The 25,835-nt window shown below is 45.2% G+C and overlaps 1 protein-coding gene across 1 annotated transcript in view; it reads right to left on the bottom strand.

Annotated features, from left to right (window-relative positions):
• Positions 1 to 835: 835 nt before the first annotated feature.
• Slc49a4 (solute carrier family 49 member 4) overlaps positions 836 to 25,835 on the bottom strand; it is a 70,028-nt gene continuing 45,028 nt past the window's right edge. The window contains exons 6-9 of the mRNA XM_075965273.1: positions 23,350 to 23,417; positions 21,414 to 21,541; positions 8,100 to 8,282; positions 836 to 1,209 (exon numbers count right to left, since the gene is read on the bottom strand). Coding sequence (XP_075821388.1) covers positions 1,094 to 1,209; positions 8,100 to 8,282; positions 21,414 to 21,541; positions 23,350 to 23,417 — 495 coding nt within the window. The 3' untranslated portion in view covers positions 836 to 1,093. The remainder of the gene's footprint in view (positions 1,210 to 8,099; positions 8,283 to 21,413; positions 21,542 to 23,349; positions 23,418 to 25,835) is intronic.

Raw genomic sequence — 25,835 nt, 5'->3', positions numbered from 1 at the left:
CTAAATTAAAACACAAGGGTTAAATTCGGAAATCACGCACAGATCTGAAACCTTCAAGGTTTTACACTGTTCTTTCCAAATGGGGGTCATTTAAACACAATCTAACCTGGTAATAACAGTGGTTGCTCGACTTCACACTTGTGCTACCACACAGTGCTGCAGACACACATGCTTTGTGTGGCTCTCATTTCATCTTCAACAAAGTGCTAAATCACAATGGAATTACACTTTTCACACAACAGCTAGTGCAGCACTATCGGGCATTTAGTCACCTTGCTGCAGTGACAGACGCTGTATTCACAGAAACAAGGGCAAGTGGGGGTGAGGCAGTGCCTGTGCCCAGAGACAGCAAAAGGCTTCCAACCTGATTAAAAATAAGGAGAGTCATATAAGAAATGGCTTTATTAGAAAAACATGTAGTGTACATGTGGCCAACTTCTATCACTGCTATACGGAGTGGCTATTCTGTAATTAAAACCTGAAATATAGGGTTCAAACGTCTTTAGAAGTTAGTGGCCTTTCTCCTATTCTTCTGTCACGTGCCTGGGAGGAGTCATCTTCAGGGGACCAATACCCTTGCTTCTTCTCCTAATTCAGCTCCTTAGTCGGTTAGCACTGGAACAACACACACAGGGGTGGCCTACATGGGCAGTGCATCCCATGTGAGATGTCACACCTCTACTCCAGAAGCCAGCGCAGGTGTGCAGACAGCACAGGTGTGCCGCCAGCGCAGGTGTGCCGCCAGCGCAGGTGTGCCGTCAGCACAGGTGTGCCGCCAGCGCAGGTGTGCCGTCAGCACAGGTGTGCCGCCAGCGCAGGTGTGCCGCCAGCGCAGGTGTGCCGCCAGCGCAGGTGTGCCGCCAGCGCAGGTGTGCAGACAGCACAGGTGTGCCGCCAGCGCAGGTGTGCCGTCCACAGAGTTTTCAAATCCCCGCGACACTCAAGTCTGCCATTATTATTACCTAGTAGTCATTAAATTAATGTGAGACTCTGTAACCTAGCGAAACCTCGGAAAGAAGTTTCCTCTCCTTTCCTCCCGTGAGATGTGCAAGGCCGATGTCTCGTCCCTCTGTAGTCCTGCGAGTCTGTGGCATTACACAGAGACAACCACATCAAGGTAGAGTCTGTCATAGGATTCCCTGAAGCACAGAATGAGGAGAAGACTGAGCAGACACGACCCGGGAAGGCACCAGTTGAACCAAGACAACTCTGTAAGTTAAAAAAAAAAAAGGCAAGTTTTAAGTATCTTTGCATCCCTCAAGTCTGCTCTGCATTCCAAAGCGCATTTAACAAAGGCACCCAGAAGCCATTTCACTACACACTGACAGTCTGGAGGCTAAGTGATGTGTGTAATACATTACCTGACTTTCATGTGGAATATTTAATCGATGTTGCTAACAACTTTTCATCAGTTTAATATACCTAGACTTTGGTTGCAAAATCAATTTATTAGTTGAAAGGGGGAAAATTGATCACTTTAAGTGTTAGCTTGTTAATTATTTTTTAAGTGCCCTATAACACAGTCACTCTTGTGTCTGTTTAGAAACACCTGGTGAGTTTAGGTAAAGAGAAAATCACCTCATTTTCTTTATATGTACACATGCACATGTGCGCACACGCACACAGGTGTGCACACATCCAGAGGCCAGGAAGGGTTCAGTGGCCTTCTCTATCACACTCTGCCTTAATCCCTCGAGACAAGGTCTCTCACTGAACCTGGAGCTCATGAGGTTTTGTTTTACCAGCTGCACCTGTGGTCAGCAAACTTCAGCAATCCTCCTGTCTCCACCCCATCAGTGCTGGAGTTATAGAAGCATGTCACCATGCCATGCCAAGCTCTTCACATGGGTGCTGAGAATCAAAGTCAGGTCCTCATGTTTGCACAGCAACCCACGAACTGTCTCCCCACCGTCTCAATTGCCTTTTAAGATAACATTTTTGTATTTTTTGATGGAAATATGTACTTCTCAACAAAAATATTAAACAGTAACTACTGCAAAATGAATTAGAATATATGGAAAATAAGGTAAAACATTCACGTTTGAATCATTTCTACTCCTAGAGAGACCACTGTTTTTAACTTTTCACCCCCCACCCCGCATTACCATGGACAGTCATGGATTATGCCAACCATTAGGAAACCTGCAAAAGTGACTTGACTGCTCCCTTGGTTCAATGGCATCAAGAATCAGCTTTGAAAAATACTCCGGTGAACTAGGAGTAACAGGACATTCCCTAGCATTTGCTGTCACTCAGCGGTGCCTGCCCCAGCTGTCCTTCCCTCTGGCCTCACCAGTCCCCAGGCTTGGGAGAGATCAGCTTGTTGGCATGAAGAACTTGTCAGTGGTGGTTGGTGACAACTTCTCTGGTCTAATATCATCAGTTCCAGTGGAAAAAATGAGTATGGATTTTTCCTTCTTTCCTTTCCTTCCACTTTCCTCAAATCACTAATGCTGTCTCAGTCGCAGGGTCATTCTAGAATCCCCACACCACTGCTTACTTTACCCAGAGACCGAGAGCAACCCTGCAGGACGGCGTTGGGACACTGGCTGGTAAAGCAGGTGACCCAGAGACCGAGAGCAACCCTGCTGGACGGCGTCGGGACACTGGCTGGTAAAGCAGGTGACCCAGAGACCGACAGCAACCCTGCTGGACGGCGTCGGGACACTGGCTGGTAAAGCAAGTGACCCAGAGACCGAGAGCAACCCTGCAGGACGGCATCGGGACACTGGCTGGTAAAGCAGGTGACCCAGAGACCGAGAGCAACCCTGCTGGACGGCGTCGGGACACTGGCTGGTAAAGCAGGTGACCCAGAGACCGAGAGCAACCCTGCTGGACGGCGTCGGGACACTGGCTGGTAAAGCAGGTGACCCAGAGACCGAGAGCAACCCTGCTGGACGGCGTCGGGACACTGGCTGGTAAAGCAGGTGACCAAGAGACCGAGAGCAACCCTGCTGGATGGTGTCGGGACACTGGCTGGTAAAGCAGGTGACCCAGAGACCGAGAGCAACCCTGCTGGACGGCGTCGGGACACTGGCTGGTAAAGCAGGTGACCCAGAGACCGAGAGCAACCCTGCAGGACGGCGTGGGGACACTGGCTGGTAAAGCAGGTGCGGTGCCGACTTTCTATGCTGTGCTCACAAGGCACCTCCCTCCCTCTCAGCTCCTGTGGTCAAAGCCAGACTCGCCATCCCAGTGTAAACAGACATAACTCCACCCTCACTTTCTGCCAAGGCGCTCCTGCACTCTGCCTGGATTTCATGGACTCTAAACGCTGAGAGTAAAGCTCTGGTCCTGACCACCCTGCCTTCACTCTCACAGTCCCTGAAAGGACACTGGGGCATTTTCTGTTTTTCTGTTAAGCACAGCCTGGATCTCTGATGACAATATTACTAGGCAGGATGAAGCAGGGAGAGGAGGGACTGACCACGGAAGCACAGGCTGTGCTAACAGAGAGCACGCTGATGTGGAGACCACACTGTAAGCACCAGATAAAAAGAAGTCGATACATGACAACAGCTTCACAAGGGCATCTTCTAACTCTTAGTGACTTTAACTTATGGGAAGCCAAAGCAACACACGCCATGACTGACTTAACCTTGGCTCTCTGTCAGGCGAGGAGTCTGTTCAATATTGTCAAAGCTGAAGATTTATTTCATTAGAGGGTGAAATCATTCCTTCTGTCTAGGTTCGGATGTTTGTTTCATTACTGTGTCTCTCTGAAAAGTCAAATCCACTTTAAGGGATTTCTATTGGTCCAACAGACAGCAAGTAGCAAGTGTTCTTTAAAGAACTTCCCTTTTCAGAAAGTAAAAGGTCAAAGGCAGGGGAGTACCTGCATTTCCCCACTGAAGACTATTCATGGAAACCACAGCTGGGAGGCAGGACTAGGAGAGACCCCCTTAAACATTTAATCTAATTGCTGAGCCAACAAACCACTGACCTTCTGAGCTTGATGTTGCAGGATATAACTGAATAGTGTCCAATCCACCAAACATTTGCATTCTTTTTTTTTTTTTATATATATTTTTTTGGTTTTTCGAGACAGGGTTTCTCTGTGGTTTTGGAGCCTGTCCTGGAACTAGCTCTTGTAGACCAGGCTGGTCTCGAACTCACAGAGATCCGCCTGCCTCTGCCTCCCGAGTGCTGGGATTAAAGGCGTGCGCCACCACCGCCCGGCAAACATTTGCATTCTTAACTTTTTTTTTTTTTTTTTTTTTAAATCTTTTTGGCTTTTTCCTGCAATCGCTCCAGTTCTCCCACTGGAGAAAACAGAAAACTGAGCTGGAAGGCAGAACTACAAGACACCCCTGTAAGAGCTGCTTGCCAATGTCTACCACTCTGCAGCCTCACTGTCAGCCGATCTTCAGCTCTGCAAGGGCTCTGCACAGCACCTCTGCACCAGCCCCGTGCAGCACACCGACTGTGCACAGCACCTCTGCACTGGCCCCGTGCAGCACACCGACTGTGCACAGCACCTCTGCACCGGCCCCGTGCAGCACACCGACTGTGCACAGCACCTCTGCACCGGCCCCGTGCAGCACCTCTGAACTGTTTGCTCATCCTCTCTCCTTTCAGAAGTTGCTAACCTCTTCTCTCCTCTCTCAGTGTTGCCATGTTTACAGTTTGATCACCTCAGATACCATCACCAGGACCTCCAGAGCCCTCTAAACAAAACTGTCTCCATTCTCCTGATGAGCAGCCAAAATGCTGGATTAACGCCTGCTCCCTCCACCCCACAGGGGTTTTAGCACAGCACCTTCCTTAGGTATGACATCATTCCTCACCAGTCCACATCTGCTGAACCTCCCCTTCGTTCTCCCAGGAACGTGCCCACCTCAGCCAGGTCCCAAAACCTTCCTAGTGACTGCACCTTCAAATTCAGTCAGCCACTTCAAAATCTTTATGCATTTAGACGAAACTTACTGCTGAGCTTAGAACCAAAAACTAATAGAGAACACAAACTTCAGAATATAAGCAGAATGCATTTCAGAGTACATAGAAGATGGTAGCATCCCGACTGATCTTTCTGTGATGTTATCGAATAAGGCATCAATGAACTGTCACAACTCGCTGAGGGTCTCAAAGCAAGCGTCCCTTTATAGAAGGGAACAAGCGACTTCCTTCTTAGAAACTGACCTTGAAAACCCCATGTCAGAAGAATGTTAACCAATTCCTGATATGGTTCCACGTGAAAGATTCTGCGGCCCAGAGCTCGCATAAGCTAGTGGCCTTGACTAGTGGACGCAACCACAGGTGGAACCCATCCTTAGGCAAGGCATTCTGATCTGATGTATTCATGTGGGAGAGAGTTGTATAGCCTTGAAAAATTATTCGGCAGAGTCGCTAGACAGCTCAGTGTGGGCGGGAAAGAACCTTCTCAAGGAAGCGGTGTACTTCCTTGAGAGAAACGCTAAAAACCACAGCTCTTTACAGCTCAAAACCCAGGCTTCAGCCAGGCAAGGGGATGCATATCTGTCATTGTTGGTATTCGGGAGGGTGGCTGGGGCCCTGGAGTCTGAGACAAGTCTGGGCAATACAGTAAGACTGTCTCTCTTAAAAACAAAATGAATCAATGAATGAAATCCAGGCTTTCTTAAAGAAAAAAAAAGACAATAAACTCAGGACTTACAAGAGGACAATTAATAGTTGAACCTTCGCAACTATTTCTCAGATGATTTTTCATCTTCAAGTTGTGGAATTATGCCATTTCCACACTGGCTGTATGAAAGCGCATCAAGCCTATTATATAAACTGTTTAGGGCGCTGGGCTGCAGCACTAGGGGTGACCGAAGGAAACTGTTGCGTTGAATTTGTAGATTTCAGTTAATCCTCAAGTCCTAATGCACAGGGCAGTCTGCTACAGGATTTGCGGGGCAGTGTCGGCTAACTGTATGCGAAGGGATTTCAACGACGGTCAAACTAGTAACCTGTGCTCGTGGGCTTCACATACTGACAGGGCTCACTTCTCTAGGACAGAAGCCTGCTCATTCACACGGTAGCATCAGTGAGTCAACTACCAACAAGAACACACGCCTTTGGGGAGTGCACACTGTGCTCTCTCTCACCTACCCACACATCCACTACCCACATGCCAGCAGTTACTCTAAGTTTTCTGTCTGGAAATCATTTTGGTGGATTAAAATTATTTTTTACAAAGGTTTCATTTGTTCATGGCGGCCAAGAGGTTAGGCAGAAACCTTGCACTAGCTGTTCAAATATGCCAAAGACCATACCATCAGCAAGTGACTAACAAAAGGATGGTGCTCTCCTCCCAGCCACATAAAATCCCTGGTAAGGTAGGGATGAGCAGGTCCCACTAGGGCAGGGGTGAGCAGGTCCCACTAGGGCAGGGGTGAGCAGGTCCCACTAGGGCAGGGGTGAGCAGGTCCCACTGGGGCAGGGGTGAGCAGGTCCCACTAGGGTAGGGGTGAGCAGGTCCCACTGGGGCAGGGGTGAGCAGGTCCCACTGGGGCAGGGGTGAGCAGGTCCCACTGGGGCAGGGGTGAGCAGGTACCACTAGGGTAGGGATGAGCAGAAACAGTGCTCGGTGCTTTTCTGCTCACTGTGAATCTGAGGCATAAGCGTTCCGGCTAAGTCGAGCTAGGTGTTAATCTCTGCGGATCTATCAAAAGCTGCTGTAGGTGCTAGAAGAGCCATGGGCACTAAACACTCAGCAGTCTGCTGCAGTAAGGCAGTGCTGAGGTGTGAGAACATGGACTGAGCCTTCAGGGGCCGCAGTGTGCGTCGGGCCTTTGAGAGGTGGGGTCTAGTCCCTGTCAGGTCATCTCGCCCTGTGACCTCTCTCAGCATGCCCTGAGATCTTACCAGACTGATACAGCATCATGCATGGAACCTCCAGGACAATGAGCAAAATAAACCTTTTCTTAACAAAGTATCGAGACTCCAAAAGTACGGGGTAACTGAGTAAAGGAAGCCGTTTCTGGAGTGTCCCTGTCACCGGGCCTGCCCTGCTGTACACTGATCAATATGTATCTGTTATATACTAGAGACCAAGAGAAGAGACTCACGGGGGAATAACACCAGGCGCCATCAACTGCTGTTTTTAAACACCCGAGGAGAAACTCTATTTCTAGTTGACAAGAAAACCATGTTCTGCTAGGCTGCACAGACCACTTAGTAAACCTGGGCCCGTCAGCTGGAAAATTGTTTCTATCATGCTAGGGGAACAAGCTAGCTCTGATGCTTTGCCATGCAAAGAGGTGACAGCCCCTTAATTTCCACTGTGGCACAACTGAAGTGAATTAAAGCCATAACACAACAGTCGCAAGGCTCTGTGCAGAAAGCAAATGTCATTTCTACAGGTGTTTTTCTGACTGGAAATGGAAGAGAAAAGGCTATGACTACTCGGAGAGCCTCCCCTAGACGGTAAACTAAGCCCAAACCAGACGTAGTATGCCCACACCTTCGTGAGCAACACTACCTGACGGCAGCCATCTAGTTTGCTGGCAGCCACATTATGAGAATCATTTTCATGATTTTCTAGTTGAGAGAAGTTCAAGTTGTTACGATTTGCTCTGTTGCTTTGAAAGTTTTGAATTTTTTTTTTTTTTGGCCGTGGAGGTTAACACGGTTATTATTTCAATTATAGGCTTGTCAGGAAGTTCCCTATCAACAACGTGGCCTCTTGGACTATCCCATTTTAGAGAACAGCACAGCTTCTTGACTTCCTCTCATAGGTCTCCAGGGCTCTGAACCACATACACACCACCCCTGACACTAATTTACACTCTGTGCTCAGAGAGCAGAGTCTAGTGTATTTTATAAGTAGTAGTGCCAGTGATTTACTTCAGTGTGAACGTGAGTGCTGGGATCACCTGGCCACGGGGTGGGCTGGGAAGACAAGGAAACAATGACAACACTCCTGGGCCAGGTTAATTCAAGCATGCTAGGGCTCGGGGTGCCTGTGGGCACACTAAAAAAACCCCCACCTAACTGTAGTTATCGTTTTGTTGGTGGGTGAATGCTTACATAAATATACTTTAGTGAGAATTCGCCACGCAGGTTCCTATCCATCAGTTCCACAAACCTGTCCCATAACACACTTAGACAGCAAATAAAGAGAATCAAATGCTTACCTGTATGGTAAAATGTGAGAAAAAATAAAAGGACTCCCATGAACATATTACTCAAAAATGTGACAACTCCACAAGTAATTCCTTCTGGAACAGGGTAGACAGTTTCCACAAAAAGCTCAAAAAATATAGGAACGCTGCTGTTCAAGAACACTCCCAGGAGGATGCAGGAGGCGTACAATGTCACTGAAAGAAACACAAATATTTTAGCTCACGGAGGGCAGCAGCGACGAGTCAGGACAGATGCGGCTTCTGGATTTTCCCAAGCACCAGCTCTGGGGTTGCGTCGGTGGCTGATGGGAGTCTGACAGGACACCACACAGCTGTCATCTCCTCGCTCGCTCAGGGTGCTGCAGTAAGAGAGGTGTCACTGCTGAATGATTACCTGTTTATTTGCTTTTTCTTTCTGTTGGGCTATTCCAAAGCACAAAAGCAACTTAGCACGAGAGTTAAATGAAAAGCATTCTGGGCCAGCACGATGGCTCAGTGGTTGCACCTCATTATCTTAGGTCAATGCCCAGAACCCACACGGTGGGAGGAGAGGACAGACTCACACAAGCTGTCCTTTGACCTCTACCTGTGTGCTGTGGCACATGCCCCACACAATGGATACATTTAATAAAAAATAATAAAACTTCTGAGGAAAAGCGTTATAAAAACAAAAATATACTTTTCTGAGTCACAGGCAAATGAGGTGAGGGAATGAAATGCAGGAAGGTAATTAACAAATCTTGTTTCATTTCACAATTTTAAAGGGAACTTAAATAGCAGGAATAAATGTAAGACCCATTAAATGTTATTGAAAATCACTCATGCAGAGACTGGCTCACCTCTACTCAGAGTGAGTCACGTGTGTGCACTGGGGACGGGAAGCTACTGGTAGCTTTTATAGTGTATGCTGCTTCCAATGTCCAGTCATTTAACGACTGGTCAGTGGCAATCAGGGCAGAGGGGACCACCGACCCAAGAACACATCAGCTAGGGTTTAAAACAAAGTGTACTGAAACAAATGACAAAAAAATTCCAGCTCGTAGGGCCCAGCCACACAGGATCACACACTGATGGAACTGGATGTTTGAGGAAACACGGTTAGAGATAATCTTTCCACCTTACCATTCTGGCCCATATCTGTAAACCCAGACTCGTGTCTGTAACTCGGCACTCAGGAGGAGGGACAGAGGATTTGAGATCAAAGCCAGTCTGGACTTCACGGAGTCTCAAGACAGTTTGGGCTATGGCGAGACTGAGTTTTAAAACAGAACAAATCAATCCACGACAAGACAAGTCAAAGAATCCCCCTGACAAAAAATAAAAACCCTGTATTTATATTGAAAGAACTATATCCCTACATGAAATTATAACCAGGTAAATTAGAATGATTGAAACAATCATGATCAATTTAAGAGAACAGACATGGCAAATGAAATACACGGAGAAGTACATACTGGAAGGGACTGGGTACAGGGTCTTGAAAAGAGAGATTAGAGTCTATCGATTTTTACCGAGCTTGCTACACAGACACACCTGGGACACACTTGAAGCGTGGCGTTGGAAGAAGTGGGGCCTAGTTAAACACCCTCAAGCAGCTCTCTTGGCCCATGCTCAGGAGTCTCTAGAGAACTGTCACTTGGGAAAGGTCTAAGTTCTACTGTGGTTAAACACTGCTGCAGGGCCCCCAGCTCATCTTCTGCTGGGTGATTTGGAAGTATCTAGCTTAAACAAAATCTTTGTTTTAGCAGCTCCACTTCAGGGATTTTATGCTCTACCTGTGTGGTACACACACACACACACACACACACACACACACACACACACACACACACACGACAGTCACTGAGATGCTGTTTGTGGCACATGCAAAGATTAAAGACAAGTTACATGGGACCGGAAAGAAGATCAGAGATTAAGAACCTGTATTGTCCTTGCAAAGCACCCAAGCTTTGTTATCAGCACTCACACCTGTAATCCCAGCTCTAGGGATCAGACGCCCCCTTATGGACAACATAGGCACCTGCACTCACACATGCACAAATCCACGCCCACAAAATAAATACACATAAATTTTTTTTCAAAAAGTAAGCTGTATGTCATGTTTGGGGGTTGGCTGGTGAGAATTCTATTTAACAGCATTCAAATATAAAAACACTGGACATGGTGACATGTGCCTACAACCCCAGCACTTGGTGAAGCAGGAAGATTAGGAATTCAGGGTCATCCTGACCTACACGCAAGTTTAAGGCCAGCTGTCTCAACAAAACGAGACAAAAAACCCAACAATAAGCCACCGCTGACAAAAAAAGAACAACAAAAACAAACTAAACAATCCCCCAAGTTCTTGAAGCAAAGGTATGCTATATGGCCAATTAAAAACAGGGGAACTTGTATATATGAATATCGCTAGACACACACATGAAAAGCTGCTGAAAAAAAAGAGAGACACACACACACTGCAAATGTCAGAATTCCCCACAGCACAGAAGAAGCTCGTGACAGGGCCGTCTCTAGCACGGGAGACAGAGGCACAGAGTGGAAAGATGTCACTTTACTTTCTTTTTCTACTATTTAAATTTTAGGGGTCCTGTTTGTGCATTTATTTTACCATGCGCATATCTTAGCTACTGACCAAGAGGGAAATTTCATTATGAATGAACACTGACAGTTGAAACGACTCCGCCTCCCAGAGTCTTAGCTCCGTGACTCAGAAACCGTCAGCACCGTCTGTTGCCAGGCACCCAGTCAGGGTCCAGGATCCTTGGCATAAAGAGACCCGCTTCACTATGAGAGACCCCGTAAGATGCAGAACAGACGGGCTACGTTACGTGTGGAATAACTGGATGACACCGGTGAAAACACAGCTGTCTCAGGCTGTGTGTGTATGCACACGGGAATGTGTGCGCATGCGTGTAGACACGCAGTGTGAGTGCCTGAGGAGGCTAGAAGAGGATGCTGGGTCCCCTGGAGCTGGAGTTACAGGTGGTTGAGCGATGCCCCGTGTGGGTGCTGGAAATGGTACCCTGGGGTCTTCTGCAACAGCAGCAGGGGCTCTTACCACTGAGCCATCTCCTCAATCTCAATATCTGTTCCTTTCATTTCTATAAAAATGATGACTAAGAGGGCTTTAAAAACAGATGGATATGCTGAAATCATTTTCTGCTGCAGAAACTCAAGAATCACACAGTCTACACAGGGAAGAGTTAAGTGGCTGTCTTCCCAATCAGAGCGCGGGGAGAAGGCGGTGAGCACACTGATTCCATACATACATTCCTTAGCGTTCTGGGGCAGGCAGAGCATAGGAGCTGACTGCTAAAAGTCTAAATTTGGTTTCTACTTGAATTTTAGTTCAGTCTTGATATATTCAGTGAGTGAGTGTCATCTATTCAAAGTCAAACAGACAGGATAATTTCCTGCTCGTCACACAGGGTTCAAACTATATGATCATTAAATATTTCCATGACTTTTTATAATAGTGAGACAAAAATTATAATAAACTGCCTTTCAATTAAAACATCAGGGTAATTTAGCAGAACAAACACAAATGAAGCACTGACGCGGATTTTTTCAAAAAAGCTAATAAGATTTCATGGGTCTGCAGTTTAAGCTGCAAAAAAAAAAAATCCCATATAATACAAAGTCGAGTTAAAATGGATGAATGTTAGTCACATAAATTGGATCACAGCCTGGAAGTACTCATTCCCATGACAAACCAAATAACTAAACTTTAGAGGGAGAAAAATTACATATGAATACATTTCCATTAAGTAAAATACACAAACTCCAAGGTCAGTGGTTCTCAGCCTTCCTAATGCTATGATCCTTTAATACAGCTCCTCACATTGTGGTGACCCCAACCATAAAATTATTTTCGTTGCTACTTCATGACTATAATTTTGCTACTGTTATGAATCATAATGTTTTTTATTGTTTTTTTTGTTTATTTATTTATTTTTAGTTGTTGAAAAAAAAATTTCCGCCTCCTCCCCGTTTCCCATTTCCCTCCCCCTCCTCCCACACATCGCCCCTCCCCCCACTCCCTTTCTCCTCTCCCCCCCACACTCCATTCCCCCTCCCTCTAGAGAATGAAGAGCAGTCCAGATTCCCTGCCCTGCGGGAAGTCCAAGGTCCTCCCACTTCTATCCAGGACCAGGAAGGTGAGCATCCAAACAGGCTAGGCTTCCACAAAGCCAGTTCATGTATTAGGATCAAAACCTAGTGCCATTGTCCTTGGCTTCTCATCAGCCTTCATTGTCCGCCACGTTCAGAAAGTCCGGTTTCATCCCATGCTTATTCAGTCCCAGTCCCGCTGGCCTTGGTGAGCTCCCAATAGATCAGTTCCACTGTCACAGTGGGTGGGTGCACCCCTCGTGGTCCTGACATCCTTGCTCATGTTCTCCCTCCTTCTGCTCCTCATTTGGATCTTAATGAATCATAACGTAAATATCTGTGTTTTCCAACGGTCTGAGGTGACCCCTGAAAAAGTGCCATTCAGGCCAGGGGTCACAACCTGCAGGAGCAGAACCACTGCCCTGGGTGATCATCAGTTACTAAAGAAACTCCCGAGAAAGGACAAAGGCTGGGTGTAGCTCAGTAGTAGAGAGCTTGCCTGCCATGTGCACAGTCCTGGGTTTGACCCCAGCATGGCATAAGTTATGTGCAGCCATGCACAAGGTAGCCCAGAGTCTGGAGGTGGAGGCTGGAGGATCAGACTCAAGGTCACTCTTGGCTTTCTAGTGAGTTTGATACAAGTCAGGTCTATTTCGGACCCTTTCTACAAAGGACAAAATAAATTCCAAAATCAGTTAGGAACAGTTAAGAACTGCTGCAGTCAGCATCTAATGAGACTCTAGACAGGTGTGGGGCCACACACCATGAATCCCAGCACTTGGGTGGCGGGGGCAGGTGAATCTCTAAGCTCAAAGCCAACCTGGTCTACAGAACGAGTTCCAGGATAGTCTGGTTTATACAGACAAATGCTGTCTTGAAAAACAAAGAAGATATGGTCAGCCACAACTTTGTAACTTTGGACTTGGAAGATTTTATGGCACTCTGTGTTGGCATACGTCTGTTACCAAACTCGATCTTCTTACCAGCTCCCTGGGGCAAGGAAATTACATGTCTTAAACTGAAGTAGCTAAAAACCTGAAAGAAAACAACTAATCCCTCAACTTGTTTCAATACAAGTTAAATTCACAGTAAAGGGTTAGAAATGTAAAAGTCTCGGATGGGAAGTGATGACCTCCCTTGGTATTTATTACTTTGAGAGGATAGGGAACTGACCTGCTGATGGAATCTGCTACCCCGAAAGTTCCCTTCTCTGCCCTGTAAACCCCTGAGCCCCTCCTAGAGAGACAGCTGCCCTTCACTGTTCTGACTGAAGAACAATTCTGCTTCTGTAGAAGACGACCTCCGTTTACTTCCATGTCCCCTCCAGGAATCCCCATCTAATACTGTTGATAATAATACTGTCCAGGCCTACAGGCTGTAGCTTGTTTGCTACCAAGCCACTGTGTCGGATTGAAAGACACCATTCAATAGTACTGATACACATGGCTTGTGTCTCAAATCTGTATTCCATACCAAAGCTGGATGTGACTGCACAGAGACAGACTGACAGAAGCGAAGGCAGAGCATCCAAGGGTTATAAATGAAAAGAACTTTAATCACCTGTCTGCAGAGTGGGTAAAAAATTATTGCTTAAGTATCTTCAAGGGAAAACTTAGCTTGAGCCGTTCTTCAAACCCCTATGTCAGCAGCCTATTGCGTGCAGGCTGTGAGGCTACAACAGTAAACAGGCATTGAGATCACTCCTCTTCTGCTGTCTCCTGGCTTGGCAGCCATTTCTAGCACAGAGAGGATGGCAATTCCATGCCTGATCCTAAGCAGCCATTACCCCCTTGGTCTCTGGCTGTGAGCACACAGTTCCAGGACAGCCAGGGCTACAGAGAAACTCTGTCTCGGGTGGGAGGCAAACAAAAAACAAACAACAATGAAAAAGGAAATAAGATATAAACATGTAAAACAAAGACAATTTATTATGAATTACCTTAAAAGGGCTAGGTTTAGGACACAAATATAGTTTATAGGTAAGATTTCTTATGTTGCACACTGACAGAGCCTTTACTTCAGGAGAAAAGCTGGGAAGGATGGTTGGCAGTTATTAGACCAGACCATTACTAGAACTGCTTCCCTGCTTCCCTATTGAAAGTCAACTTAGAAATGAAAACACCTCCTTCAGAAATAAAGACACAGGTGAAAAGAAACAACAAGCAGTAAATAGAAATAGTCACGTGCTATCTACATACTCCTTCACACACACACACACACACACACACAGACACACACACACACACACACAGACAGACACACACAGATCTGGAGTAGGCTGAACATACAAAACAAAACACATCTACAGGGGCTGGAAGGATAGGTCAGTGCCTGAGAACACATACTGCTCTTGTGAGGGTCTGAATTCAGACCCCAAGACCCATGTAGGGTGGCTAACAACCATCGATGATTCCAGAACCCTCTGGTCTACAGGGACACGTGCACTCACATGCACATACCCTTATACACTTTAAAATAACTCCTGAAACCCAAAACAATATCACATCCAGACAGATAGACAGACACACTTTACAGCCGTTGAGCAATGGACTTACGACCTTCCTGCTCCGGCCTCCCAGGTAGCTGGGCTCCAGGCCTGGTTCTCAGATTCTCCCGTGCTGAGCTGTGACTCTGCTCACATCGTCACATTTTCTTCCTACAAAGTAGCTGCAGCAGCCCTCATAATCTACTGGAAATTTAGCATGTTGTCCGTGAAACGGGCCCAGATGAGGGTGGGAATATTGGGTGCGATGTCATTAGTGGCTGTGATTTCCTTCTGTGCTGCTAATTTGCAGGCCCCCTTGTTTAGCCTCTTTGCTGGCATACTTTAGGCCCATAAAAATGGACTGTTTGCTATGTTTACAGTTCTGTATGGCTGAAAGGCAAAGTAATTATCGTGCAGAAATGAAGCACAACAAATAATCCTCGAACGAGTGGGCCTGGAGACTGGCTGGGAAACGATACCAGTATGCAGGTTTATCAGACACTTTCCAGAGCCACCAATTATTTATGGTTCTGAAGAAGGCAGTGTACTATTAAATCATGAGCGCTGACTGACTGCCTTCCACCCGCCAGAAACACAATTCTGCCAAAGACTTATTTCTCTTGAACATTTCCACGAATAGATATTACATGATCTTCTTCAGTAGATCCTTTGGGCATTTTATTACATTAAGAAATCATTTTTAAAGCATCCTTTGTGGGCGCACGTTCGGGTGTCTGAGGCCAACGGAGGGGGTTAGTCCTCCGTTCCATCTTACTGGAGACAGGCATTGGCCAGGAGCTGGCCCGTGAGCTTCCAGGACGTTTCCTGTCTCTGCCTCTTCATCCCACTGTGGAGCACTGGGTTAGAAACCTGCACAGCTGCACCTGGTTTCTTTATGTGGGTTCTGGGTTTCAAATGTGGGTCTCACACACTGAGCCACCTTCCCAGCTCTTGTGACAGTTATACCCAGAAGTTTCACAAATCCATTCTCTTCTAATTTATATTCTGTTTTCCATTCTTGGGTGTGAGTAACAGCTATGAGTAGAGTCACTTTTAAGCAAGAAAACTGAAGAGTTACTCCTTTTTTATCTTATTTCCTGAAAGCTTCAAATCGCCTACTTTAAAAATGTTTAAGATCATATTCATCACTCTGTGAGGGGCCATGAGCATGATCTTAATTTTTGCATGCTATTAAAATGAGGAGAAGCTGAAGGGGACATAGGTACACTTTTACTTTTTGCAGGCTATTAGAATGGGAATAGTTATCTTAATAAAGGCAAAGGGCAAAGAATGAAGCAGTTTACTCCCTGGCCTACATGTCACATGTCTTTCAACAGCTGGGAATGCTTCCTTTCTTGAGGTGACACTGGAGGTAACCTGTGGTCAGCTATCACTTCAAGAGCGTTCAGTGCGACAGAGTCCTCCAGTCTCACCCTGGACTTGCCGGGCAGCGTCACACTCAGTCTAGTAGCTGAGATGAAATCAGATGAATAATGGCTCCCAAGGCAACTTCTGTCAAATAGTCAAATTGTATTGTTTCAGCAAACTCAACGCAAAAGTGCGAACATTTTTCAAAATGCCATTTTCCGAGCATTCATCTGATCAGTAAAAAATGACTGTGTGCGTTGTATCTAACGGGGCTCGACATCTCATTCTCAGGTCAGGTGAATAATGTGCTCGCAGCGCTCTGTTTATAGCAAAAGCCTCGAGATTTTGAAGCTCACGTTATCTAGTCATGAAGTTATTTATTTGTTCCATTGTAAATACTTCAGTTAATTAATAATGGAAGTTTTAAAGATTAAGTTTTCCTAAGAGGAAAAAAATGCATACTGCCGACAGCCTCCAAAAGGATGTATGTAAGCAAGTGCATATATCAAGCCCTTGTGCCTTCAGAGACAATGCCATGACCCAGTTTCTCTTCTGCAGGGATGGGCGGACTACACAAAGACTAATAGGGGTTGTCATAAGACAGCAGTGAGAGAAAACTTAACTAGCTCTTAGCTTGTTATGTCCAGTTATGCGTATACAGTAGCCACTGTTTAGTGATGAGGATGCTCTGGGAAACAAGCTATCCAGTCGCTACTGGAGCAGCGGATGCATGCACACAAAGACGGCTGAGATGCTGAACTAACAGTCTTAGGGGACAAATGCTACAGATGCTGCCCGTTTTGACCACAGCACTGCTTTGTGGCATGGCTGCTTTGCATACTTCTCACGGAGATTCTCCTGACGTAGAGACCCGGAAGAGAACCACACATTTCCTAACCAAGGATGACAACCAAAAAGAAACACGAATTTGCCAATACTGACTTTAAATATTGATCTCAATGTCTAGATCTGTCCATAATTAGATTTTGTAGTAAATTCCCCTTCATGGATCCTTTTTCACTTGAAAAGAATTAGGTCAGATTTTTACAAAGGCAGAGGGAGTATCTGTGATAGAGTTATTACAATTCCCCATTGTTCCATTACAATGTGCCCTTTTGCTTTCCCTGCAGCTTGGGATGAACGACAGAGTGACAGGGGTTGCTGGGTCCTGCAGGCAGGAAGTTCTGTCTACTGAGGCTCTGGAGGAGGCAACAGTCCCTCCCCATCTCCCTTCCCAGGTGCAAGGCTGGAGACAGAATTTATGAAACACAAATCCATGCTGCAGATTATCCTCCTGGTAAGGAGGGGCAGGATTCACTCAGAGAAGGCCAAGCTACTCAGTATGAAAGGAGAGGCCGTGGCAATGGAGAGCAGAGTCGGCACAAGCTAGTTCCTGACCCGGGGCTAAGACAGGAAAGACATTGGAAACTGACTTGCAATGGAAAACAACAGTAAAATTTAAATAAATATCATGGCATAAGTACAGTGGATTTTTTTTTGGTTGTTAAGATGGGTATATCAAACTCAACCCTTCAATCCGGCCCTGATTTAGTCTAGAAGTCTGCTTCACTTCCTGCCCAGCAGACCTCTTTCCAACCAGAGACTGGAAAATGTGGTCTTGATAAAGCCAATCATATAAGTGGAATATTAAAAAGATACACAGTTTCAAATATACTCTGCCCCTAACTATAAAGGACAGATAAGCTCGCTATACAGATCCAGACAAAAACAGGTGTAAACATTAAAGTCCCTGCTAAAGCTTCCACTCAGAGATGAAGCGGCACTTGAACCCGACAGCTGGACTGTCTTACAATAACCAACAGCTGTCACCAAGCACTCATTAAAGTCTCACAGACACTGACTTCTACATGGGATCGAGAAAAAAAATCTATATGCAATCCCATGGATGAAAGGAGCTATAAACTAAAATGGTCTCACCAGAGTGACGCCCAATTGCCAAACTATACCAGAATGAAGTAAAAAAAAAAAAAAAAACCTGGCCCAATGGGCTGAAGAGATGGCTCAGTACTTAAGAGCACAGGCTGCTCTTCCAGAGGATGTGGGTTTGATTCCCAGCACCAAATGGCAGTCACAACTGCCTGTAACTCTACTTCCAGGGAATCTGATGCCGTCTTCTGGCCTCCATGGGCACTGCATACATGTGGCGCACAGACACACAGCAAGCAAAACAGCCATACACATACAATTAAATAAGTTTAAAAAGAAATCTGACTGGGAATGCTTGCCTAATCGTTTGAAACCCCGCACAGGAACACGGGTATGTAAACAGTCACAGAATTTTAGTCACTGTCCAATTATTATGCTCGACAACTGGGCTTCACAGCTCGGAAGGGCTGAAGGAAGACAGCGGGAGCTAAAACTTCCCCGCATTTTCCCTCTTAGGAAAAAAAAACTTTTTTTAATCTAAAAATTACATTTATTTATTTAATGTATATGTATGTAAAAATTAGATTTTATTTACTTATTTAAAAAAGGTATGTAAGTGTGGGTTCGCATGTATAGAGACAACTCTCTGCTTCTCCATGTGGGTCCTGGAGCTTGAACTCAGGTTGTGAGGATAAGCAGCAAGCATGTTTCCCATGGAGCCATGTGGCAAGCCTATTGCCTCTATTCTTAATGCTCACTTAGTATGGTATCAACTTTTAATGGTGCTTCTAAGGCCAAAACAAATACCTAACAATTACAATACTCACACACTTAGGAGCAAACAATTCAGCGTATACATCCTGACAACTTAGTAGCCACTTAAAGAGTAGTATCCACAGTCAAAAGAAGGGCCACCATTACTACCGTGTGTGCATCTGGTGGGCAACTGGAGGGCTCCAATTTCCAGGCAGGGCAGTGGTGGCACATGCCTTTAATCTTAGAACTTAGGAGGCAGAGTCAGGTGGTTCTCTGTGAATCTGAGGCCAGACTGGTCTACAAAGTGAGTTCCAGGACAGTCAGGACTGTTTTACAGAGAAACTCTGTCTTGAAAAGGAAAGAAAGAAAGGAAGGAAGGAAGGAAGGAAGGAAGGAAGGAAGGAAGGAAGGAAGAAAAGAAAGAGCGAGCGAGCCCCAAGGTCCAAGTTTCCAACCGCACTGAATATTGCCACCATCATTTCCAGTTTCAAATCAGTTCTGTGAACATTTGCTGACTACTGCACCAACTGCTGAAAAACTAACTTCTCAAAGCTACGACATCATAAGAATGCACCTAGTCTAGTGACAGTGGGAATGTCCCTCCCTGCACTGGAGGCTCCAGTGGAGTCCAGCAGATGTCAAGGCCCAGCGAGGCCCCTGTGGATTTCTGGGAAAAGGAACCACTGGTGCTGGGCAAGTGGCCCCCCTGATGCCTTCAGATCTTCTTCACTCCTGCTCATCAAACGCTGGTCTGACATTAATCCCTCAAGGTACTGCACAACAGATAATCCCGTAATTGAGCACCTAAGCCATGGAGGCTAAAAATTACTGGTAAGATGAGTATGAAACCTGCATCTTAAGCAACTTAATAGAATAGAGGAAGAAGCCATCACGATCCCTTGCCTTCCTCAGTAAGTCATCATTAGGAAGCTGGACAAGACCCTGGGGCTGGCAGGAGGATTCCTCTTATTCCTGAAGACTGACGTTTCAGTCTCTGAAATTTATTGATGTGCTACCTTACAGGGCAATGAGGAATAAAGCCGAGAAAGAATTAAGGTTGCTCATAAATGGAGTCTGAAATTTGGAGATTATCCTGGATTGTCGGCGTCGGCCCAACATGAGATGTGGATCCCTGATGGGGAGCAGGAGGGCGCAGACACAGCTGTGAACAAAGTCAAGAAGCTGTAGCATGCTAGGAAGCTTTGGCCTCGGAGGTGGGGAAAGACATTCTTCCTGAGTCCCCATGATGCTCTTAGCCCAGACCCTACTGCAGGTGGCTTTCCATTCTCTGGGGATGTAAGACAGTACTTTGGGCTGCTGCTGAGCCACTACATTTATGCAACTTACTAGAGCAACAACAGAAAAACTCGGAACTTATATTAGTAATAACAACAAAAATAACAGCAACTACAAATATTTCTGGCCAATTACACAAACTAAATAAGCTGGTTTCAGTAGCGTCAAAAAGCTACTGAACAGATGATGTGATAATGTCATACAGAGAATTGTACTGAAGTATAGTTTAGATATAATCATGCCTTGCTTTTATTATACTGTTTAGTAACAATTATAAATAGGATAAAATATGTTTTGCCCTGGTGTGAATTTCACAGGAAAGCATTTTCACACTATATGAGATAATGTAAAGAGGACACTTCCCTATGCAAGATATTCAACTATTCCTTGGATTCTTTCTATCTGGGATGACAATATGATGATGGGACAAGGGCAGGCTCTTCGTTCCTATATCTATGTGTGTGGCATGCACACATGTGTGCAGTACATATGCATGTGGAGCCCTGACGTTGATTTTGGTGGTCTTTCCTTGACACCTTTCCACCTTATTTTCTAGCACAGGGTCTGTCACTGACCCTGAAGCCCCTTTGTTGGGACAGGCTGGACAGTCAATAAGCTACATGGATCCGCCTGTATCTGAGCCCCCAGTTTTCAACAAAAGTAAAAAACTAAATTGTGTGTACAGGCATGGGTGTGTGCACGTGCCCTTGGAGGCTAGGAGTGTTGGATCCTTGGAAGCCGGGTTACAGTGGTTGTGAGCCACATACCATGACTGTCAGGAAGTGAACACAAATCTTCTGTGAGAGCTGAGTCGTGACTCTAGCCCCTTGCTCTCACCATTTTATGTAGGTTATGGAAATCTGATCTCAGGTCCTGGTGCTTACCCATAGGCATTTTACCAGGGGGGCTGCTGTGGGACAATCGCCTGTACCCTGTCACTTATATTTTAAATAAATGCTGATTGGCCAACAGCCAGGCAGCAAATATAGGTGGGACAACCAGGCAGGAAGCAGAGGTGGAGCAATAAGAACAGAAGAATTCTGGGAAGAGAAAAGATTCAGTCTGCAGTCCTTACTCAGACACAGAAAAGGCCAGACTCACAGCAAGCAAGATGTGACTGCCTTGCTGAAAAAGGCACCAAGCCTCGTGGCTAACAAAGACAACAATTATGGGCTAATATACATTATAAGAGTTACTAAGAAGCCTGAGCTAATCACCCAGTCAGTTTGTAGTTAATGTAGACCTCTGTGTGATTTATTTGGGACTAAATGGATGTGGGCCCGGTGGGACAGAAACCTCAGTCAACAGGGAACCATTGCCAACGCCTGCCTCTTTATATACTGAACAAGGTCCTACTGCCAGAGCATGCATATTATTGTGAACCTAAAATATTGGTTCCAAGCTCAAAAATAACCTGCACTCACCTGTCGTCAAAGGCAAGTGGGTGATGCTGTTGAGACAGGTCAGGGTGAACCATGTGGAAGACAGGGTAGCCCCAGAAAACAAGAGGAGGAGAATTAGCTTCAGCATACCCCGGATGAAGTCTGCAAACCTGAAAAGAAACAACAGAACATTAATCCTAGCTAGGCTTTTCAGTATCGCTTAAATTAACAACATTCTTTAAGCAACTATTACTTGAGTTTTCTCTGCATAGTTTTAAAAGCCAGTTATAAAGATATATTTACTTCTTTCCTTGTCTTGAGGATGTTACTTATAATAACTTATTTTCCTCTTACAAATATACAGTTCACAGAATAGACTTTGAACTTTTAAACTGACTTTTATTTGTATACTTTTTAAACACTCTATAATGAGTACACTTTAGCCCAGTTTTAGAACTGACATTGATGTACCACACTCTAAGAATGTACACAAATGCCTCAGGAGATGCTGCAGTCACATGACCTGGCCCTGCTCTGCTCTCCTTTCCTCATTTCCAACTGGATGCTGTTTTCTGTTCTTATCCATGGTAAGGTTGGTTCCCACAGCAAGGTTTAGCTTTAGTACTTGCTTAGAGTTACCCGGATTCTCACACACTCATTACTGTTTACTCTTCCACTTACCCATCCTTTGCAATACTTCAATACTACCCTTTTTTTTTCCTTCTGCATTTATTTGATACGATGTGGGAGCTCCTGTTTACTTTCTGGACTAAGTGACTTTAGGCTGTGAGAGCTGCCGCCACCTAGTGGTGGGAAAAATGTGCTGCTTGGTTAGTGCCAGGGTTGCCCTCTTCACAGGAGAAATTTCTACAACTCCGGAATGATCCGGCAGCCTAATAAAAATGTCCTCAAGAAGATGTGTCCCCAGGGAGATTCCAGGTGCTTGGTCTGAATTCTAAGTTCACTGATTATCATTTATTATAGAAAAACTGTGTATGATTCTTGTCAGGACAATGTGTCTTATAATCAGTCAAGGGAATTCCTAGCCTAAACCTTTCTTTAGCTTTTGGATTTTATTCATCTACGCTTTTCAAACATCAAACAAATAAACAAACAAAACAAATAAAGTGACCTGGAAGTTATAAATTCAATTTATTCCTACATCATCCCAGAAACACTATGTAAAAACTGCAAGGTCTACATATATTATCCTGTGTCAATCATGTTTAAGGTTTTAGACACTGAGGAGATTTGTATATCTTCTTGATCTCCTCAAATATGTAATGAGATTCTTTCCTTCCTGGTGAAGTGATTGAATGCTGGTGTCTGTGATGCAATGGCTTGGAGGGTAAACAGCTCTCCTTCTTTCCACGTCACAGGAAGGAGTGACATTCGTTTTTCTAAGATTTCTGTTTTTAGAATAAATAAGAACCCTCTTTCTTCTTCTAACACATCCTAAAAGCTGTTGTCATAATGGGCTGGAAAAAAGAGAGTTTGAGGACACTGGAGACTCTGCAGACCCTTCCATCCAGGTGGGACACAGGGCAGGGGGTCTGCCGTTCCAGGAGCCCAGAGATGCTCTGGTGTATGGCTTCTTGCTAACTACTGCTTTACTATTGGTTAAAAATTCTATCACTTTTGGGGGTGGGCCTATTTGATGATGTTGCTCTCAACTATAGCAAAGAGAAGGAGCTTAATTACAATGGCAACATCTGTGGTCTTCAGAAACCATTTTGGGAAGGACGACTCCCAAGCAGGCTTCTTGTGGCCGGAATCCCTTCTGCTACATGAACATCCCTGGTAGCCTGAACAAGTGTCTCTTTCTGGCTTTTTCTTCTGCTCTTTTCTAAATTATGTTCACATTGGGACCCACTTCTCTTCTGACTCACCCCCTACCACTTACAAGTTTAATATAAAATATTGGGGAACCTATTTCTCTTCTGCTACACTTACAAGTTTTGATATGAAATATTCTCACCTTGCCATAGCTATCCCAACAACACAGCCTCCAACTATAGACCAAAATCCAATCCAGCCAGCATCTACCTGTTAAAGAAGCAGCAGACACATTAATGCAAATTAGACTAGCATAAATGAAATCCTCTATAATCAATATTAATAGCTAAATGGCAACAAATCTAGGAAAATTATTTAAGAAAATGGATAAAACAAAAGGAGATATGTCTAAATAAATACAAATTTGTCTTCATAATTATAACCTCCATTAATTTTATTGAAATGTTTAAAACAACAAAATAATCCCACTAAATATTTTTGGGCACGTGCTATACACTAGCATTGTCTAGTGCTGTCTAGTACTAAGAACTCCGACTAAGAAATGTTTTACAGTCTCTGACCTCAAGGAGTTTAAATCTAATCATCATATATAAAATTCCTAGAAAATTATTTGTTGCTAAGACATTTGGCCACACCTAAGACCACACCCAGTGATGAGGGATGGAGAGGAGGGAAGGGGAAAGGAGGGGAAAGGTTGGTATCATAGTTTAGATAAGATATGCATACCTAGGCCTCAGGTGACTCTGCTTAGCCCCCAGCTGGTGGCACTACTTGAGAGAGTGCCAGTACTTGGTGGTACTACAGAAGCTTCAGGAGGTAGGGCCTACCTGAAGGAGGGAGGCTACTTGGGGACACTTCGCTAGGGACTGTATCTTGTCCCGAACCCCTCAATGGGAAGGTGGACTGCTCTGTTCCCCCACCATGCTGTTCTGCCTCTCAGCCCCATAGCAATGGGCCAAGGCAACAGAGACTAGAATCTCTAAAACCGTTAGCCACAGTAGTGCCTTCCTCCTGTTAAGCTGCTCTGTCGGTGTCCTGTCACTTCGAAGTCTCACGAACACACGTAGATAGAAAGAGAAAAGCTGAACTCGGAAAATGTTTCTATTCCCGCTACAGACGAGCTCAGTGACCCTGGTCAATTACACCGCTTACCTACAAAACGATGAGTGGAACGGTCTGTGCCCAGGACTTAGCGCAGCAGACACACACAGCCCAGAGTCACTGAGCACTAGTGGCTACTCCCATCTCAGGATGCTTCTCCTGTCTTAGTTCTTCCCCACTTTCCAGTCACTTCTGAAGTGGCCCCTAGAAATCTGTTTTGTACACTTGTATACTTCCAGTCATTCTTCTGCTCAGAAAGAGTTGCTGGCTTTTCTAGAAGCTACACACAAAGTCCAACCACCTGGCACTTAAAAATCACTCAAGTTAATGTCTATCTTTTATTACCTTTTTTATTTTTTTGGAGTCACATTTTTTACTGTGATGAGGACTGACGGCCAAATGTCCCCTCCTTCCACCTGTGCACTCTGGCAGACTACACACCCACTCCCATTTGCTATGTGTGATCATGAAGTTCCATTCGGGGAGGCGAGGACCTGAAGACAGCTCTCTGCTGCTCCGTGCTTGCTCCTCTCTCTCTCTTTCCACCTCCTGCCCTCAGATCTGTACATCTATGTTTGCAATGTCAAGGTCTAGGGACAGAATCTGTACAAAGCAGAAGCAGTGCAAGTCTCTAGAACAGCGTGAAGAAAAGGAGTTGCCATGCTGTGGCCAAGTGTCCAGGGCCATTTACATGCTGTCCTGCACTGCTGTGGACAAGAAATTTCTCCTGCAGTCCTCAGAACGGGGAAAGTGGACTTCCCATAGTAACCTAGCCTACTCTAATTCAGTGAGTCTGATCGTATTTTCTACAAGAAGCACACAAAGGCTCTCTGGACAAGGAAGCGTCCTGACACTTACATGATCTCTAGTTTTCCACAACACTGGCACTGGGGACAAGAAGACTCAGTAATGCAGGGCTATCCTCTCCCTTTGGGCATCAGCTATCTGTCACTCAATGCTCACTTAACACCTAGGACTCTGCACATTACTTCCTCTTTTTGAAAAATCTGTGTAGTGTGCGAGCGCGTGCGCACATGAACACGCACATGATCACATGCCACCAATGCAGGTATGTTCATGTCATGCTGAACTGTAATGGACAACTTGTAAAAAAAAAAAAAAACCAAAAGGACAAGTTGTGTTAGTCCCACCTTGCCTTTTACTTTGAGAAGGCTAAGACGGCCTTCAAGCTTCAGCTGATCCCCTCTCTCTCTTCTCACTGCAGGAGCACCAGGACTGCAGATGCATGCCTCTGCCATTGGTTTCCGTGGGTTCTGATGAGCTAATCTCAGGTCCTCATGCTTGCGTGACAAGCCCTTTACCCACTGAGCCATCCACTCTCTAGCACAGCCCACACATTCTCATCCGCCCTGGGAGAGTGGCACTGTGTGTCTAGCTGTATTGATGCTGGTCTTTTCAAACCAGCGATGGTCTTTTCCCTTTGCTAAAGGGATTCACTTTATTTAATAAAATTCTACCCAATACCTTTCTTTACTAAATCTTATTGTTCTCATTTAATTTTAAACTATGCTTTAATACTTGGTGTGATCATGGACACTATCTCTC

This window comes from Microtus pennsylvanicus, chromosome 1 (genome assembly GCF_037038515.1).
Source record: "Microtus pennsylvanicus isolate mMicPen1 chromosome 1, mMicPen1.hap1, whole genome shotgun sequence".
Lineage (NCBI taxonomy): Eukaryota > Metazoa > Chordata > Mammalia > Rodentia > Cricetidae > Microtus > Microtus pennsylvanicus.
Note: the sequence above shows the minus strand (reverse complement) of the source record. Positions and strands in the feature narration are given on the sequence as shown.